Here is a 20050-nt window from a genome sequence, read left to right on the forward strand (position 1 = left end):
TTGAATTTTGAAGTTTTATTTTTCTTTGTGCTTAATTATTCTCTTCATCTTTGTGCTTAATTATTCTCTTCCCAATTCTATTCATTGACTTAGACATTTGAATAGGAATGCAAATTCCACATCTTTAACATGTACTGTGCTTTCAAATACTTTCTTTATTTGAAAGAAAGGTTTGAACATTTCTATACTTGAATCTTTCCTTTTTTTACTATCCATTTTAATATAAGTTTTGTATCTATATTTTGATTGGAAAATGATTTTATAATTCTTAAAATTGTATAAAATTTTTGATATGATAAGTTTAAGAAAGGATAAATTTAAAATTAAATGATATAAAAATATTAGAAATTATAATGTAATTATATAAAAAATATATATTGTGAATGTATATTTATCTCTATAGTGTTCAGGTCTCCGAAAATCAAATTCCTAATTGTTATAGGAATCCGTGTCGCTCTTATAAATATTTGATAGAGACTATTGTCACATGGGAAAAAATTTGGCAGTGTTCTGGTCTTGAGCTTGATTCTTTCATGTTAAAAAATATCCGAAAACAATAATTGTGTCAGGAGAGTGACCCAATAGCATATGCTCCCAGTTCCTTTTTGATTCCTCCAAGTTCTGCCATCAAAACAAGAATATCCATAGTTAGAGTCCTTGCATGTGCCTTAGATTCCTCTCTTTGCACCAACTCACACACCTTCTCTCTCTTCCTTCCGTGCACAACTTACAACTTACAACTTATCATATAATTAACCCAACTCTGTAACTTTATATTATTCTTCTCACGCATTTCCAATCATCATGACCAACTCTACAACGTTGTCTCTCTCTATAAATCACTCTCTCTCTCCTCCTTTTCCTACACCTCCCACACTCACCACAACCCCCTCTTTTTTTTCCATTTCCCCTCACAACTCTCTTAGATTTGCTTATATTCAATCCTTTCGGCCAAAACCCATTGCTCCCTTTTGCAGAAAAACACGATTCTGCTCTCTTCAGGGGTCATCGAGTGCGAAAAGTAGAAAAAGTTTGGCGCTTGGAACCACCCACATGACTATAGCAGAGGACAGTTTGTTGGAGGTGGTGGAGGAGGACGAAGAGAGTCCTCCTGATTTTTCTTTGCTCGACCCTGAGAGCAATTCGAGGCCTCGCAGAATTGCTCTCTTCGTTGAGCCTTCTCCTTTTGCGTGAGTTGATTTCTTAATCTGACTCTGCAATGTGCACTGTTTTTTGTTTTCAAAGATGAATCATGGGAGTTGGGTTGGGTCAGCCTTGGATTTCAGTTTCTGCAGCAGCTGACTAGTCTTGTTCTGATTCAGTGTTGACTTTTTGGTTTTTGATAAAGCTGCTCTTGACGTCTAAAAGATCAGATGGATTTGAATTTTGTTTTCAGAGACTTTTTTTTGTTTTTAAAAGAAATAGAAGGCTTTTTGTTTTATAGTACTTTTTTTCATCATTTTTTGTTTTATGATTTAACTAAGCTAGCTTTGTCTATGTATGTTTGGGAATAACCTTTTATTAGCTTGAAACTAATTCTTTAGTCTCACCATCAATAACGTGCTTCTCAGCTATTTTCTGCTGCTTTTCACCGTATTAGAAAACAGCTAGAGTGAGATAGAGAGAAGATAGAGGAGGATAAATGAGGCATAAATAATGTAATAAAAGGAGTGATAAATGTAAAATTTGATGGCAATTGAAGCTTATGTATGAATGAATGTTTGAGTGACCAGACATAAGTTTTAGGAAAAGTTGGTGGGAAATTAACCTCACATGTTTTCTACTTTCTGTCTGTGTTACATTTCCAATGTGATTATTGCATTGCACTTAGTTATTGATATGTGATCCTTCTTAAGATGTGTGGTGTCTGCTGTGGAAGGGAACACCTGTTCTTCAATTTAAACAGAATGTTCATCACAGCTGTATCTATTTTGCAGATATGTCTCAGGATACAAAAATCGTTTCCAGAATTTTATAAAATACCTTCGTGAAATGGGAGATGAGGTAGCTTTTCTCCCCTGTGGTTTATGTTTAAACACACTCATATCCTGTATTTTACTGTAACATTGTAAACCAAATGTTTGGCTTTATTTGTGCATGTTGTAGGTAATGGTCGTGACAACACATGAAGGAGTACCAAAGGAATTTCATGGAGCCAAATTAATTGGATCGCGAAGGTTGCGCCTTTGACTTCTTTAATTTTGTTAAAATATTTTTGCTTTTAAGCCATAAGGAACTTAAATTTATGTTTCTTCATCGTAGTGGGCAAATGGTTCAATTTATAAATTGCCATCGCACTCATATGCAACTACTAAGGAAAAGTATATTCATGGTATAGCACATTCTTGTAATTTTTCATAAAAGCTATTTTTTCTAGCTTCTAAGAAGTAACTTTTTTGGGTGTTTTGCTTTATCTCTTTTCAAACAACTTAGTTAACTGGCATAAAATTTTCAAATTATTTGGTTAGTTACAAAGAACGTTCCTAGTAAGTGCTCAAGGCATTCACATGTATTCATCAAATTTTAAATTTGGCTTCTATACTCCAAATTAGATTTAGAACGGTCCTATTTAAAATCTAATGTTCTTTGAACTTATGGTTGCTACCACAGTCATTGCTTTGCACTAATAATCTTCATTTAAACAAAAAAAAATGTAAAATGCAGCTTCCCCTGTCCCTGGTATCAAAAGGTACCCCTTTCTTTGGCACTTAGTCCAAGAATAATTTCTGCAGTTGCTCAGTTTAAGCCAGACATAATACATGCATCATCGCCAGGCATAATGGTTAGTGTGCAATCCCTCTGTCTCCTCATATATTATCTACAGCATTGTAAAGAACAATGTAGTTGAAAGAAACTCATTTATATCAAGATTGAGGCTGGTTGAACTTTCAGGTGTTTGGTGCTCTTATCATCGCAAAGCTGCTAAGTGTTCCTATTGTAATGTCCTATCACACCCACGTACCAGTGTAAGTTACATATCTTAGGTTAGTTTGGATAAACTTCTCATTCATTAAAACCAACTTGTGTATTTCAAGTTTGGAGAAGTTAGATGATAAAATAAAACTTCTACAAAACTTTAACTGGTTAAACTCTTACAAGGACTACTGAGAAGTTTATCCAAACCGAACATTACTCACATTTCATATTTTCTGAATGTATTCACATTTTTGAAGCTATGAGATGTCCATACTTCAGACTCGATCCACTAGTTATTGTGCTAATTTTTTTGCAGATACATTCCAAGATACACCTATAGCTGGTTGGTGCAACCCATGTGGTGGGTCATAAGTATGTATATGCACTCTTGCTTTCTTTTTTCCACTTGGAATCATATTATTGTGAAATAACATGATTTTTCTGTTGTAAACAGAATTTCTGCATACAGCAGCAGATCTTACTCTGGTGCCATCAGCTGCCATTGGAAGGGATCTTGAAGCAGCTAGAGCAACAGCAGGTGAACTCAAACACCCTTATCAAGTGATTACTTTGAGGTTTGCTCTGCTGATAACAGCAGCTGAGTCTTTATTAATCTTTGTCAGTGCCGCAGTCTTTTTGTCTATTATAACTCAGTTCTTCTGTTGATGTCCAGCTAACAAGATCCGTCTTTGGAACAAGGGTGTTGATTCTGAAAGTTTCCATCCACGATTCAAGTCCCATGAAATGAGACTAAGACTGAGGTGCAGACCATTTGTCATTTTCATGTGCCCGAAGTTTGACGAATAATGGTGTTTCCACTTATTCTTAATCTTGTTTCATACAGTAATGGTGAACCTGATAAGCCCTTAATAGTTCACGTTGGACGGCTTGGAGTTGAGAAGAGTTTAGATTTTCTCAAAAGGTACAGAACATTCTCAAAATTTCAAAATATGAACGTATGATTTTGCAGTCCATCAAGTGAAACATTGTTGAAAAAATTTCAGTTAGTTATTAATGCACTGAAGCTTAAAGATGGTTAAAACCTTTTTGAAGATATGTTTTATAAATGTTCCTTTTGAATGTCCCTGTTTATTTCTTCTTTCCTCATTTCTTTATAGTCCATTCCAGACCATATAATGAATATAGTTAACTTAACTCCTTCGTTTTACATTTGAAACATGTTTTGGCAGTCTCATGGATAGGCTTCCTGAAGCACGAATTGCCTTTATCGGAGATGGACCCTACAGGTGACTTGTTGTAATGTGTCTTTGTTTTCTTTGACCTACATCAAGTTATTTACTATGATCCATTTTGAATAAACTTTTAGTACGCAGTAATACAAGAAGAAAATAAGAGGTAAAATGAATCAAAAAGTTCAAATAAGCTTATGTACTTCAAGGTAAAATTAGACACTTAGACGAGAGTTTATAGAAAATTTGAAGTATAAATTTTAACACATGGAAGATCCAAGTTGAGTAGATTTATGATAGATAATTATTGTTACTTGAGTTGTCAGCTGAGATGTTAAGTTCCATAGTAATAGTTAACATAGAAGCTTTATTAAAAAAATTGGATAGACTTGTGACTTTTAACTAGTTGCCTTTTGTTAGTGGATGTTTATGCACTCTTACATCTTTCTCTAATCATATTACTCTAGCATTGTGAGAAGGGTTTCCCTTGCCATTAAGTTATGCCATTTTCTTGTGTCTTGCCCTCTTCTTTTATCCCTGCCTATATCATAGTTTCACTGAAATGATCAAACATTATGATCTCCTATTTTGGGCATCTTTTATTAACATGAATTCCAAACTGACAGGGAGGACTTAGAGAAACTGTTTGAAGGCATGCCAGCAATCTTCACTGGAATGCTGGGAGGGGAAGAACTATCTCAAGCATATGCAAGTGGAGATGTGTTTGTTATGCCTTCAGAGTCAGAGACACTTGGCCTTGTTGTTTTGGAGGCCATGTCATCTGGGATCCCTGTGGTGGGAGCACGTGCTGGTGGCATCCCAGACATAATCCCTGAAGACCAAGATGGAAAAATTGGTTTCCTCTATACTCCAGGTGATCTAGAAGATTGTTTGAGCAAACTGAAACCTCTTTTGGAGGACAAAGAGTTGAGAGAAACAATGGGAATAGCTGCACGTTTGGAGATGGAGAAGTATGATTGGAGGGCAGCCACTAGAAAGATTCGCAATGAAAATTACAATGCTGCAATTTGGTTCTGGAACAAGAAAAGGGCTCAACTATTGAGACCCTTTCAATGGTTGGCTTAAAGGATTTTCCCTTCATCTCCTGATGAGGAAGTAGACTCACAGGCTTGTTGATGCAAAGAAAATGTGTTTTTCAAGCTTTGGACGGTTCCTTGAATGAATGATTGAATTGCTTTGGCTTTAAGTAAGGATAGTCGTGTGGTTGGTTATGTAATGCATTCATTTGACTGATGTACATAATGTGATCAAAATTATGGGTTTTGCCTTGTAAAGTGGGTTAAAGTCGAGTGTCATTCATATTAATGTAATGGATAGTGTAAGATACATATTATGCAACTAGTTAAGGAAGAATCATTCATGTTCTAGAGCACAAACCTGCAATAACATACTAGAAAATTAGTTATTAAATACAAAAAAAATAAAAAAATTGGCCTTATTTGAAGATCTAGATGCATGTTGAAAATTTGACAAGACATGCAAATGTGTGTCGAAGTGTAGTTTTCATTACTTTTAAATTTATGAGTTTTTATTGTTTCCCATATTAAGACAAACGAGTTTTTAAATGATAAGACAAAAGTCTTCTATGAAAGCCATGTTTAAGAAACTCATGTTTGGGTTTGTCATATTCTAACGGTTATATTATAGTGCGAGATTGATACTCTAGTTAAATCTTTCTACAATAATACCTTATTTAAAATCTTGTAGTATGATAGTGGGTTAAATCTTTCTACCATAAATCACCCAAAACTTTATAAGTTACAATGGATTAATGAGAATGGTGGTATTATTGTGAGTAGTCGAGTAAATATTTCAATAACCTTGAAGTCTTATAAAAAATCATTTTATGTAATTTTATCTCAATAAATACTCGATATCTAATGGTGAGATAATTATCTCAATCAAGAAAAAATTAATATCTTGAAACCCATAAAAAAATGAAAAAAAAAACTCTTAAAAATTAATTCCGATACAGTGAAATGTATTATTAATCTATATATATATATATATATATATTTTTTTTTATTGTGATATTATTTCATAAAATCTAACAACGAAAATATGTTTATGCTGAATTATATATTTTTTAAATTAATCTGAAGAAATGTGTTTCCATTTTGTATCAATGTCTGAGATCCTAATAGCAAATGAAAACAAGTTTTCATTTTGTGTAAGTTTAGTATAAACAAAATATTGTTTCCCTTTTTGAATTGAGATCTCACACCCAACACAAATCGTTTTGTATAATGAACAATGAAAACTATGGGTAGAGGGGTGCTATTAACAAAGCCCAGGTCCACTTTTTGAAAAAAAACCTGTGGGCCGTCCTGAAATTCTGTAAGTAGCCTTGTCCTGCACTGAGCTAGAAAAGGAAGTAAAATAATCATTTTGAAGCATCTTATAAGTAATGGGATAAAATAACATGATAAAAAAAATATTGCTGCAATTAAGAAAATTATAAATGTCACCAATAACCCTTTTATTCAAGTGTTTAAAATAATTGTTAGCCCAGATCTGGAACGTACCGTCCTATATATTATGGAAAAATTAAAACAAAATTCGAGAATTAAATAACAATATTACCAAAATACAAGAATATGGATGAAACCAAATAATGTGTGCTTAATTAATCTTATTAAAACCTAATAGGTTCACATAATAGTTAGGTATACACTACACTCACATGTTATTGGAATAATTTATTTTAGTAGATTAAATATAATTTTCGTCCTTCTATTATAATACAAAAAGGATTTTTGTCCTCCGTCCAAAATTTAGACTATTTATGTGTTTGTAGTATGGAAAATAATTAAAATAGGTCATTCTATATGAAAATTGATTCAACTTGAGGTTCTACTTTATGAACCTATTGAAAATGATTATATAATGAATATCAATTTGTAATCAAAACAACAACGAATTTTTTTATAAAATAAAATAATAATCATTTAACATATAAAAAAGTCATTCCAATCATTTTTATACTACAAGTATCTATATGATTTAAAGTTTGAACCAAAGATGAAAAATAATTTCGCATTATATTATATGATACGAAAAACATATTTAACCCTTTATTGAATAACAAACTTCATTTTTAATTATGGTAATATTTGAAAAGGAATTAATAGACACAGAACAAGAAAAGGAATCAATATCTAAAGCCATAATCATTTGAAGATATGGTTGAACTGATAAAGTCACTTGTTCCTACTTGAAGTCATAAGAGTATCACCTAAAATTATTACATGCAAAATGACAAAAATGAGGTTGTTTAATATTCCTAAGAAGAAGGGTAGACTGTTGTTGGTGTTGTACAGGTGGAAGGGTCTAATACTTTGGAATGACCTAGGAGTAGTAGGTTTCTGTAGAAAGTTGTTGTTAGGGTGTATTTTGTTTTTGGTCAACATGAATATATGATCCTCAATATTCTCATTGCTCTCTGCGTAGTATCTGACTTTAGAATATGTTCCTCAGACCCTAACATATCCTTCTTTCCAGTTTCTTAATGATTATGTCGCCACAGTTGCACCAAAAGCATTACCAAAGTGGCTGTGCAACTCTTGCTGGATCTTTGGTTGAGCAAAGTTGGCAGAAAAAGACAAGAAACCCAAGTGGGAATTGTCAAAGCTAGAGTTGGTTCATGATCAATAACATTGATAACACATTGGTGATGAATGGTGGAGATGGCTCAGGGTCTTCTTTTCTTTGTAAGCCATTCAATTTTTCTCTAAAGGGCACCTCAATTCTACCTCAAACTCTCTCTCGTTCTTCACATGCAAATAAGAGTTTTCTTTTTCTGGTTCTAATCTCTCGGAAGCGACAACTCTGATATATATGCATTCTGGTTGGAGTGCAATAAAGAATATCCACATGCCACACTCAATATCTCTTTCTTTGTTTAGACTGGTGCTTCAATTACTTGTATTAACATGATTTTGTATTAACATGATAACTAATCGTTGATATTTACGTAATTAAATAGGTCGATCGTTTAAATATATATTTGTTATAAGATTCTTAGAAAAGCTATTGATATTTTTTATTTTTTTTAAAGAATTGTAACATCCCTCTATATTTATTTTTGTTTAATTTATTGTTTATCGATTAAAAAAAAATTATCCACATAAGCACTAGTATCAGATTGCACAACTCATTGCTTTTGTCCCATACGTTTTTGGTTTTTTTTTTCTGTTCTCTTAATCTTTGTCTAGAAGATCTTCATAATGTTTATCACATCATCAACTAGTTTTTTTTCTTTCTGGTCAAGAGAGTCTGCCTATCTTGGTGGAGTACTGTTACGAATTTAGGGTTTGGGAGATTCTATTTAAGGTTTATAATAAAAAATTTTATATAATTTTTTTATCAATAAAAAATAATTGAGCACATTTTATAAATGTTGAATCCCTCATGAAGTTAAATTTGCTCTCTTATCCAATTAATTAACTAATCTTTTCAATTGATTTTTTTTTATTGTGTTCTTATTGAGAATAAGTTGTTTTTCTTCTGAGGTGTATGTAGATATAGTAAGAGTCTTTATTCTACCGAGTGATGTTGAACTTGCAGAAGATTCTTGACACTTAAGTTAATAAGAATACAAATGATTTCGTATGTAAGTAAATGAATGATAAGATCGTTCTACTTCCTAAGAGGATTGAAGTATTTATAAACTCATGGACTTAAAGTATAAACCCAATAAAGTGATTACTTTGCCGTAACCGTTTAGACCACGTTCTTCCTTACGTGTGCTTTATTATTAAGGTAACTTAACACTTACTTGGTAGTTAAGACTGAGCATTGAGTAAAGTGAGTAGTTACTCACGAATTATAAGATGAACTGCCATAATTGTTTTAGTGGTTTTCATCCATTAACATATTTCTTTTTTGATTGGCAAGAAAAAATAAATTAATATGAACCACCTTAGGGGTGACTCAACCCCTATACATAATCAAACACAACGGTTCTTCAAAATCCCTTCTAACCTACCTAATCCTTATAACCTTAAAACAATAAACACCTCAGCCAAAGGAATAAACCTTGCATAAACTCACTTAATTGAAAACATACAAGTCATAGGATTAATGCACCACTCAGAATAAGCAAAACAAGCATAATTAAATTTAGATGTTACCAAAGACCAAACCTTTAATTGAGCCAAGGTAAACATTTCTGAATGATCTATCACTCCACCTTAAAAAATATGCTTCCAGATTTTATTTACTACTGCAATCCATACGTTATTCCAAACAACTTTAACCTCGACAGATACATTTATAAAATTAAACTGCATGGACATAAAGTAACACTATTCAGCACAGGAATTACGCTTTAATTGATATTCAAGTTTTATTGAAAAGACAAATGTCGACCTTTTTTATTCATAAGAATTGAATAATATAAAAAATTCATAACAAATTTTGTACAATTCTACTCTTTAATTAACTGTATATAGATTATTTAAAGGGATAATGAGATAAAATTTATTTAAAATATTTTTATTTGGAAGACTGTTTCACCTAATAATTTAAATCAGTTACTTGCACTTAAATTATAATCCTATTGATTGTTTCACGTAACAGCAAAATGATTATTTTAATGATCATTTTGTGGACGGATATAAAACCATTGTTGGTACAACTATTATTAAAAACAATTTTTGATGACAATTTAAACCATGATCATACACATTCATTTGGACTGTTATATAAAGGATACAAATAACGAAACAGAGTAAGCAAAGACTATGGATAGAATTATCGTTGTATTTTTTTTTTAATTTTTGTTTTGTTTGTGCTTTTTTCTCTCTCTATTAATCCGCACCTCTCTATAAAAAGATATATCAATGAACATAAAACGATAATGAAATTAATTACATAAAAAAAATGTAAATAAGTATTTCAAATGTAAAAAAATTTAAAATATAAAAATCATAAGTTAAAACTAAAATTAAAAACACAAAGTCTAGAAACTATTATAATATTATCTATCTTAATGTGTTGTACAAGTTGATAAAATAGTGAATGAATTTAGAATTGAATGGGAGTACATCCATAAAAATACTCTAAAATTAATATGTTGAAATTAGTAAATAAACATAGTTTTGTTTCATAATGAATTAGTTAAACATAATTATCTAGTTTCAACCTCTTTTAATATTGGTTCGTACAACGGTGGTCATCCATTGCATTACATAATAGTCACACTCATGATCATACCTTATATAGTTTGTTTATTACACTAAGTTGAATACCATTAACCTAATTAAGATATTTCATTCTCAAATGAAAAGCAAACAATTGCTTGATATGCACTTTTTTTTTATCTGGAGACTCTGTATCACTACAACAAAAAACACTTTAAGAAATGCAATAAAATTGTGGTCTAAAGCATAAAAACTATGACCTAAAGTTTAGGCAAATCATTTTTTAGTCATGGCCTAGGTGTCCGTGGTTTTTAGCAAGCCCACAGGTTTAAAATCATGGCATAAAATCTTAACAACAACAGTTTTAAAACATTGCTTAAAGTGTTGACAAAAACTATAATTCATTCTTTTAATTTTACATGGATTGCTCATAAAATTTTCAATATATAATAAATCAATTTTTTTATTTTGTTTATTTTAAACCCGAACATTACACAACTAAGGTTGCATACACATAATTTTATTCAAGGAAAATACTCTTTTTTTTAAGCAAACAAACAAAATCAGGTTCGTTTCGTACATTTCCTTTCATACATTTAGGTTAAAACCCTCTTAAAACACTTTTTTCTTCAATCACAGTCACTGTCATAGTCTCTTTACACTCTTCAACTCTTTAAACACAGACACTAAAAAATCCATCCTAAATCATGTAAGTTTCCTACATCAAACCCTAAATCATCTACAATTACAAGTCACAGTCTCTTTACACTCATCAGTCACAGACACTGAAAGACCCATCCTAAATCATGTAAATTTCCTACATCAAACCCTAAATCATCTACAATTACAAGTCACAGTCTCTTTACACTCTCCAGTCACAGACACTGAAAGACCCATCCTAAATCATGTAAATTTCCTACATCAAACCCTAAATCATCTACAATTACAAGTCACAGTCTCTTTACACTCTTCAATTCTTCAATCACAGACGCTGAAAGACCCATCCTAAATCATGTAAGTTCCCTACATCAAACCCTAAATCATCTACAATTACAAATGTAACTATCTAAGACAGGAAATAATCACAAGTCAAATCCTTTCATTTACTTCCTCAAGAAGGGAGTTATAGAGCAAAATAACGTTCTGTAATAGAGAAATCAAACAAAGTAAGGAATTACAGTATAGGAAGACCAGCTAAAAATATATATAGTTTGAAGTGTGGATTTTTATTTTTCTATACATTTCTCTGCGTCGTGTTTGTGTCCCACTCTATTATTACCTCACACTAACAATATCATGACATTTCAAGAAAAATACTTTATACAACATAAATATTGATCAAATGAATTTAATTGAATCCATAAGTCACATATTTCATATATTTTAATGGTGTTCAAATTACATACTAAAAAATGTTATCTTGAAGAATGTAAGGATCAAGCCATCAAATTTACAACTACAAGTTACATCATCTCAATTCTAAAATTGTTTCCTTTGTACATGAAATATATAACTTCATTCTTTTGCAATATAATCATTGTTGTCTTCATTGTCCTTAAACTGAAAAAATACAAATTTTTGTAAACATGTTATAAATTTTGATAAAAGATATATATACTCATGGATGAAACATCAAGGTATATATACATGCTGATAACTTGAAAATAACTATAGTAGAATTTATCTTATGAAAATCATATTACAATGCAACCAATTAATTCATCTACTTATTGGCCCTTCAAACGAATTCTATAATTTAAATCAAAAGAAATAACAAAGTCAAAGATGAAAAATAAGCAATTAATTAATCACAAAATGTAAGTAATAACCATTTAATCAAAATGAGCAAGAATAGCACAAAACATAATAGAGTCAAAGATAAGAAAGTCACATGCCAATTAGCAAACATCAATAAAGAGATCATAAAGTTCATTGAAATATATGTTTGACTTGGCATTCAACCCTATTCAACCTCAAAACTCCATGTTGTATAAATTCACGCTGAACTTCCATCAATAAGCATAAATATAAGAAAACAAACATACTCTCGTACAAAGGCTAAATATAAGAAAACTCTCCATGCAACAGTATAAGAAAAATCTCCATTCATCCTTGTAAGCGATTCCGGGTTTAATCTTCAGATATGACTAACAACCTATACAATATCAACTAAAGCATTTTTTACACAAAATTTATCTGACTTACAAAACCTTGAGAAAACTGAGAGTTAAATTTTTACGTACTATAAGGTCATGAGCCAAGCCCAATAATATGATGAAAACGATCTTGACGCTGATCTCTTAAAATAATGAAAAATCCCCTTTACTTCTCGATTGGGGGTAGTGATTGCGAAGATTGAGTGGATATGTAAGATTGTAACTAATTTGGGAATGCAGCTAAAAATAAGACCAGGTACAACTAGAGGGGGGAAGATCACTACTGGTTATAAGGGGAAAAAGGGTGGCTTAATCAAGGAAGAACAACAACTTGGTTGAGAACCACTATTTCTGGCTATCATAAACATGAAAAGTCTAACCTGTGTAAAGGAGGTACAACATTGAACAAGGTGGTTGGCTCGTTGTCCAAGTTCATTCCAAAAGTAGGAGACAAGGAATACCCTTATTTCTAGTATTTTAGGGGTAATAGTAGATTTCAGTGGACGGAGGAATGTGAAGTAGCATTTAGAAACTTGAAGGAAGCTTTGGTGACACCCCCAATTCTTGTGAAACTAGTTGTGTGTAATGGAGAAGTTCGTAAGCACTGTGTTGACACAAGAAGTGGAGAAAGATCGAACGCCTATCTACTCCGTAAGTAGAACTCTTTAGGGAGCGAAGGAAAGAAATCAAAAGTTGGAGAAGGCAACCCCGACGATTGTCATTGCAGCTTGTCGATTGAGGTATTATTTTCAAAATTTTCAAGCTATTGTAAAAATAGATTTACATGTTAAACAGGTTTTACAAAAGTTAGATTTAGGAACTAGAATAATGAAATGGGTCATAGAGTTATCATAATATGGAATTATTTTTAAATCAAGAGGATCCTTGAAGACCCAAGTGCTTGTAGATTTTGTAGCTGAGCTAACACCCTCGAAAGATGAACCTGTAATCAAGGAAGAAAGGAAGTGAATATTGTGAGTTGTGGTGCGTCAACCAGTAAAGGAAATGGAGCTCAAATTATTTTAGAAGGACCTGATGGTGTGTTGGTGGAACAATCATTGAAATTTTCTTTTAAAGCAAGTAATAATGAGAAGGAATATGAGGCTTTATTGACACGAATACGGTTGACGATGAATATGGGAGTGAAAAGATCAGTTATAAGGAGTGATTCATAAATGGTCACCGAATAGATAGCGAGAAACTTTTAGTCGAAAGATCCGCATTTGGCTAAGTATTTGACAAAGTTATGCATGGTAATTGCTCTTTTTGAAGAGTTTGAGTTGGTATATGTTCCTAAAGATCAAAATGTCAAGGCATATTGTCAAAAATGGCGAGCACTAAGAGACCTGGAAACTACGGATCAATAATATAAGAAAACTTAGAATTTCCTAGCGTTATGGTTGATAAAATAATGGAGATAGAAAGGGGTGAACAAACATTGATGAAAACCCATCCAGTCTCGAAACATTTGGCTAAGAAGATTGGAAACAGAAAAAGGAGCTCAAAAGACTCCCATCTCACGTAGAATTTATTCCATTTTTCTCTAGTTTTATAAACATTGTATAAACTAGTATAAGCTTTATTTTAGGCTTGTATTTAGGTATTTTCTTGGGCCATGTTTTGGGCTAATTAAAGTAGGATGTAAATAGAAAAAGAAAGAGTCTAGACAAAGTTACAATTAGGCCTCCTTGGACCTAATACAACTCTAGACCATATAGGATGCACAAATAAATCACTAGAGTGCAAATAGAAAGCATGGAGTGGCAAGAAAGTCATGAAGGTCCACATGTCATCCCTCAATGGAGAGGACTCTCACCAATGCTAAAAGACCATTTGTCTTCATGGGAATGGAGAGGATTCTCTCCAATTAGAGGATGACACTTGTCTGTTGAAAAGGTGTTTTGATGCTTCCAAATTTGCTTTGAAGACTTGAAGAACCTAATGTTGTGTTTGTGTTTGTTGTTTAGTAGTTTTTGAATTGTCAATCCAAACTCACTTGACTCTTTATCTCTTTTAAAAGAAGTGTTTTCTAAAAAGCTGTAAGTTGTTTTTCAAATCAATCGGTTGAAAAAGCTGTTACTCAATGATCTTGAGGCTATAATAAGTTTTTCAACCAGTTGAATTGTCGAAACAACTAGTTGTTTGACACATAGTAATTTTTAAAAGAAAATTTAAAATTTGAAAATTAAAAATTAAATATATAATGATAGACGCTTCTATAAGATTGTCTAGTCAGACCATCTACTCTTAAAAATATTAAATCGTCTAAAACACAAGATTGGCATAAATAATAATTAAAGTCAAACTAAATCTAAATAGATAAATCTCAATTAAAACATTAAATTTAGTCCAAAGATTTATAATTAAAACTTTAAAGTGTAAATTAAATTATGTTCATCGATTATCCTACCACCACCTAGCTCCTTTGATCAGCAGTTATAAAACCCAAAAACTTCAATTCAAGGGTTACAATCAAATAATAATAATAGAAGGGTGGTAATGAAAGCCAAATTAAGCATGGAAAAGAAAAGGCATTATGACCAAGGGTCATAAAAGTTGCATATACATTCTCGTAGATAGTGTAGGGACAAGTACATAGTCCAAAACATGCATTTTGTTAAATGCATCTGCTTCACCCTTGTCCTCTGTTACAGAAGCGAAGTTAATATATAAATAAATGCATGCAATTGGATTCATTGATCTGTTTTGTGTCATATTCATTGGGTCCATTTTTCATGGACCTCATCAAGTCAGGGACATTGAATCACACAAGTCTCCATCATAACAATTTCGTCCTACCTCATTCCAAATTCTGGTAAAAGAGAAGAAAAACAAAGACCAACAATAAAGAAATTATGATAATTTTTGCAGTAAGTAGACACGAATCTGTGGTGACATTCTTCTTCGGACACTTTCTAAAAACCAAAAGGGGTATGGAGATTATGGAGTTGGGCAAGCTGGATTCTCTGTAATTAATGTTGTATCTTTCTGTAACGTGTTGATAATTCTTTGCTTGTTTAATGAGAGTATAAAATGAAAGTAAATGTATTTAATGCTTATGAAGTGTAATATTTAATTTTTTTAATTGATAAACATTAGGTTATTGCTAAAAGAACAAAAATAATCTATTTTTTAAATTAATTGCACTTTTAATTCTCTTAGTTTGAATTGTGTAAAATTTTACTTTAACTTACATAGATTTATAGTTCATGAAAGCTGAATAATTCTAATTTTGGTTCCTATTAAAAAAATTCTTTACTTTTTATTTGTCTAAAATTGAAAACAAAATATTTTTTTGTTTATAATATTATGCGTTGAGCTGAAAGGTGAAATTGTGATCTCGAGTGACACTTCGTGTATCTGATATAACATGTGACATTTCTGAATTTTTTTATGATATTCTTTAAGTAAGTTTTAATTTACTTATTTTAAAATCAATTAGAAAAAAAAATAATTTAATTTTTTTATTAGATGAAAAGGACTAGAACTAAAACTATTTTTTAAAGGGTTGATCTGAAACAGCACATAAAAATTCAAATATATAAAAAAAAAATTGCAAATACTGAGAGCACTTGTTAAGAACTCATTTTGTAAACCACATTTAGGTAATTCTGAAGACAAGGAAGTCACTTTTATTCTTAAAGAAGTCATATCCAATAAAAAAAACTATAAATTATATCCCATCATACGAAAACATGTCCATTATCCTATTATCAAGGCTAGCGATGGCAACTAGCGAGATGGACTTGGTATTACTATCTCATTCTCATTTTTAAGTAAGAATTTTATTTTATTTTATTCTATATCGAATATACCCATATTTAGGATTTTACCTTCTCTTTTATTGTTCTAAATATCAATTAAATATTTAAATAAAAATAAAAGTCACAACAAAGTAAATATAATATTATCAGGAATTTAATGTTAAAAGGATACACAATTTATTTTCTTTAGTATTGTTCATACAAAAATGGATTAGAAGAGTTCCAAGGTGAAAAAGAGAAAATTTCTTTGTGGACTGAGCATTATCGTGTTAATTGATCACAAAAAGAGAAGGAAAGTTCACTTGCAAAAGATTATCTGACACTCAAATCAGTAAGAATATAATATATTTGTGAGTATAACAGATACGAGAGTATGAACAGTTGAGTCCGTCTTAAGAGTTATCATCTACTTATAAGTCTTCTTAAATTCAGACCATTAAGAAGACATTAAGTCGTAACTATGAGATATAAATGGATTTTATAATAGTAACTTATAATCAAGTTAAGATCCGATTTTTGTGTCTTAAATATTATAATAAATTAGTAGTTATTAGTCTAAACATATATGACTGTAATTTGGAGTATGTACAAGTGTTATTAAATATAAGGAAATAAGTTATCATTGTGTAAATATTAAATTAGAATACGACATAACAATTAGGTAAAGGCCAAATAATCATTAAAAAGAGTAAAAATGATGAAATGTGTTAATATGATATTTACATGATTGAATACTTGAAATTGAGAGTCAAACATTCTCATGTGAAAAATATAAACAATATATAAAAATATTATAAAGGACTAGAAATAACTAAATTTGTGTGCTCTAGAAACTATTTGATTCAATGAAATTGAAGTTTGTGTTTCTTAAAAAGCAATACACCATTTGAACGCAACCACACAAAGGAAAAAATGTGTAATCAAGGTTGCAATAAAAAGGAAAGCACCTTGAAATTTTGAGTAAACTTTGTGAATTTTGAACAATTAGAACACTTGAGAAAGAACAAAAAGAATTGTGTAGCGAAAGAAAAAAAAAGAGGTTATGTAACTAAGAACTAAAGAGAATATTGAATATAAGTTTTTTAGGTTACATAATAAACTATGAGTATTTTAGTAATTTAAAACAAGGACGAGAGGACGGTATTGGGACATGTATGGGGACTAGGAAAGGATGGATATGTATGTACCCATCCTCGTACTCATATCCAATTTAAAAAATAGGGTATTACCTATACTTGGTCAATGCAAGTATTTCCCGTAAAAAATAGAATAGGTTTTGACAATATTTTTGGGGACAAGTTTATTTGCCATCTTTAAACAAGGCCATAAATTGACTAATTTATCGTTACAATTGTTTTCCTAACTAAAATTACATGAACAAAAATATCATTAAAGAGCATAGAGATAAATGTCTACTCCAACTTGTTTGATGACATTAAGACATAAAACTTTCATCGCAGAAGGCCAAAAGCACAATCTATGAGTTACACTAAGTCATAAAGTTCTAAAACAAATTTTGTACATATATTCCAAGGAAATAGTAATAGTTAAAATCTATGCAAAAATAATTGAATAAAAAACAATATAAGTAGAAAAGCATAAAAGGAAATTTCCTTCAATATAATGAAAAAGACCACCATAAAAAGGGTACTCAAGCTTGCTATGATAGACACCATATTTGGCACAATTAGCTAAAGGAAAATTAACTTTAATAATCTTCTTAGGAGTAAGTAATTAACAAATGAGAATAAAAATAATTGAGAACTCAAAGGTCATCATAACATACCTGATGTAATCCAAGGTGTGCCTTGGGTGAAATGAGACAAAGATGCAACGGAAAGGGAGTGAATTGCACCATGAATAGAGGAGTTTTGATGAAGATATGAAGTGAATTAGGTACTTGAAGTAGAAAGAGGTTGAGACAACTTTCTAGGGTTCACTAGACCTTTTAGGCTTTCTAGCATAGGGAGATTTGGGAGAGAACGTGATGGCAGAGCCTTTAGCAAATGACCAACAACTAGGGCAATGGCTAGAAGAATACAAGAGTGTAACTTAGCTACCCCAAACTGACACATACTCTTGTATATGTTTCAAGAGCCATGACCTAGTTGTAAAAATTATAATAGAATTTTATTTTTACTACAAAATAATTAGGTTAAGTAGTGTAGACTTGGGACTTGTATTTTGTCTGGAGTAGACTAGGATTACGGTTAAGGTTTCTAAGCCTACCTATGGTATAATTGGGCCCATTTTAAATTGTAAGACATTCACATATTATCTTTATACGCCTAGGTTAAACACCTTGTCATCACACTTGCCATGTGACTAGAATTTGCGCTAGCTTTTGAATTCAAATTTCCCTCCAATTTCTCTTGTAATTGGCGAACCTCCTCACCTATAAATAAAGGTGCAAGGCTTGGTATTTTTCAGATCAATAATATAATATTTATGCTGCCAATATTGCAAGTAATAACACTCCTTGTCTTGCCTATCTTCACGTTAGACACCTTTGTTGATATCATTTCCCTCTCCAAGTGATTAGGTCTCACCTATCACTTTCCAAAACACCTCACAACACTCCAAGTTCCATGAGAACTCTTTGAGTTCTTCTTTGGTTTCACTCCTTCATAGCTTCCGCTTCCGTCTACAAGTCAATTGATGCTAGTTTTCACATCATGAAGAAAAAACTCCATGAAGAAAGAACTCCATTAGAATGAAGTTTACTCATTCATAAAATATCAAATTTGAATACATAAGTGTGATGGAAAATTTCGCTGCTATAATTTGTGTTTATCCCTGGCTCAATTTCTTGATGCGGCAAAAATAGTACTGGAGTTGAAGGTGATTATCCCTGCATTGGTGAAGCAAGCATCTGCTACGCAACTCGAAGAGGTGATTTTCGAGTGAAATCAATGTAAGTAGCTGAAGATTCAGTTTTAGTGCATTCAAAATAAGAATAAACAGTCACTACAAAAAAAGTGTATATTGTAGCGGTTTTTTTCGTATAAAGTGGCGTTTATAACCGCCACAATATACACTTGTGGCGGTTCCCCAAACCGCCATAGATCTGGCCGCCACAAAGTTTAATGTGGCGGTTTTTATGTTACGCGCCGCAACACCCGCCACTTTAAACATAGTGTAAATAGTGGCGGTTTTTATATGTAAATAGTGTCAGTTATAACTGTCGCAATTTACAATCATTGAAGAAAATTCTGACACCATAATATACGTAAGTAGTGGCGTTTTTAACTGACGTAATTTTAATACTGAATAAATAAAATGTAACCACTTTTTTATAATCTGTTTTATACAATTATAAAATTTAACCACCACTTTTTCATAATAAAATAAAATAATGTATAAAGTTATAATCATCCATTCATTTCATTGAAAATTAAAGCACACATAGTAATGTTCGAAAGTTTATATGTAATTGAAAATTAAAACACATAAAAAGTTCATGCATCCCTAATCAAGTTCAAAACTACAACACATAATTGTTCAAAAGTTCATATATCCCTAATCAAGTTTAAAATTAAAAAACACATCCCTAATTAGTTTTGCTTCCGGCACTTGATCCTATTACTTGATTAGATGATGGAGCACCACTTCCATAATCTGATGCCTGAAATAAATAATTTTAAGTTAATGAATATTATATATTAAACTGAAGTAAAAAAAGTTAACTAAAACAAACTTACTTGGAGTGATGGTTGTGAAGCTGGGAAGCAACTAGATGATTGTGAAGCTAAAAAATGTCCATTAGACACATCAAAGATAGATGTTATCATTAGATTACTTCAGCAATCAAAGCAGAAAAAAAAAAAAAATATAGATTATTCATAATAAGAGAAAAGGGA

At 31.4% G+C, this 20050-nt stretch overlaps 1 protein-coding gene across 2 annotated transcripts; it reads left to right on the forward strand.

The window, feature by feature from the left end:
- Positions 1-489: 489 nt before the first annotated feature.
- Positions 490-5503, forward strand: LOC137818512 (sulfoquinovosyl transferase SQD2). Of its 2 annotated transcripts, none has more exons than XR_016516292.1 (11): positions 490-1190; positions 1938-2004; positions 2107-2177; positions 2665-2782; positions 2893-2966; positions 3233-3288; positions 3371-3491; positions 3590-3677; positions 3761-3838; positions 4107-4163; positions 4733-5503. XR_016516292.1 is itself a non-coding variant. In XM_068621982.2 (11 exons), the coding sequence occupies exons 1-11, from the start codon at positions 805-807 to the stop codon at positions 5190-5192; spliced, it is 1539 nt and encodes a 512-aa protein (XP_068478083.2). In that variant the 5' UTR covers positions 490-804; the 3' UTR covers positions 5193-5503. The 2 variants fall into 2 exon arrangements, 1 of the variants encoding a protein (XP_068478083.2); XM_068621982.2 differs by having other exon boundaries at positions 3371-3454.
- The last annotated feature ends 14547 nt before the right edge of the window (positions 5504-20050 follow it).

Source organism: Phaseolus vulgaris, chromosome 10 (assembly GCF_051622355.1).
Source record: "Phaseolus vulgaris cultivar YP4 chromosome 10, ASM5162235v1, whole genome shotgun sequence".
Classification (NCBI taxonomy): Eukaryota; Viridiplantae; Streptophyta; class Magnoliopsida; order Fabales; family Fabaceae; genus Phaseolus; species Phaseolus vulgaris.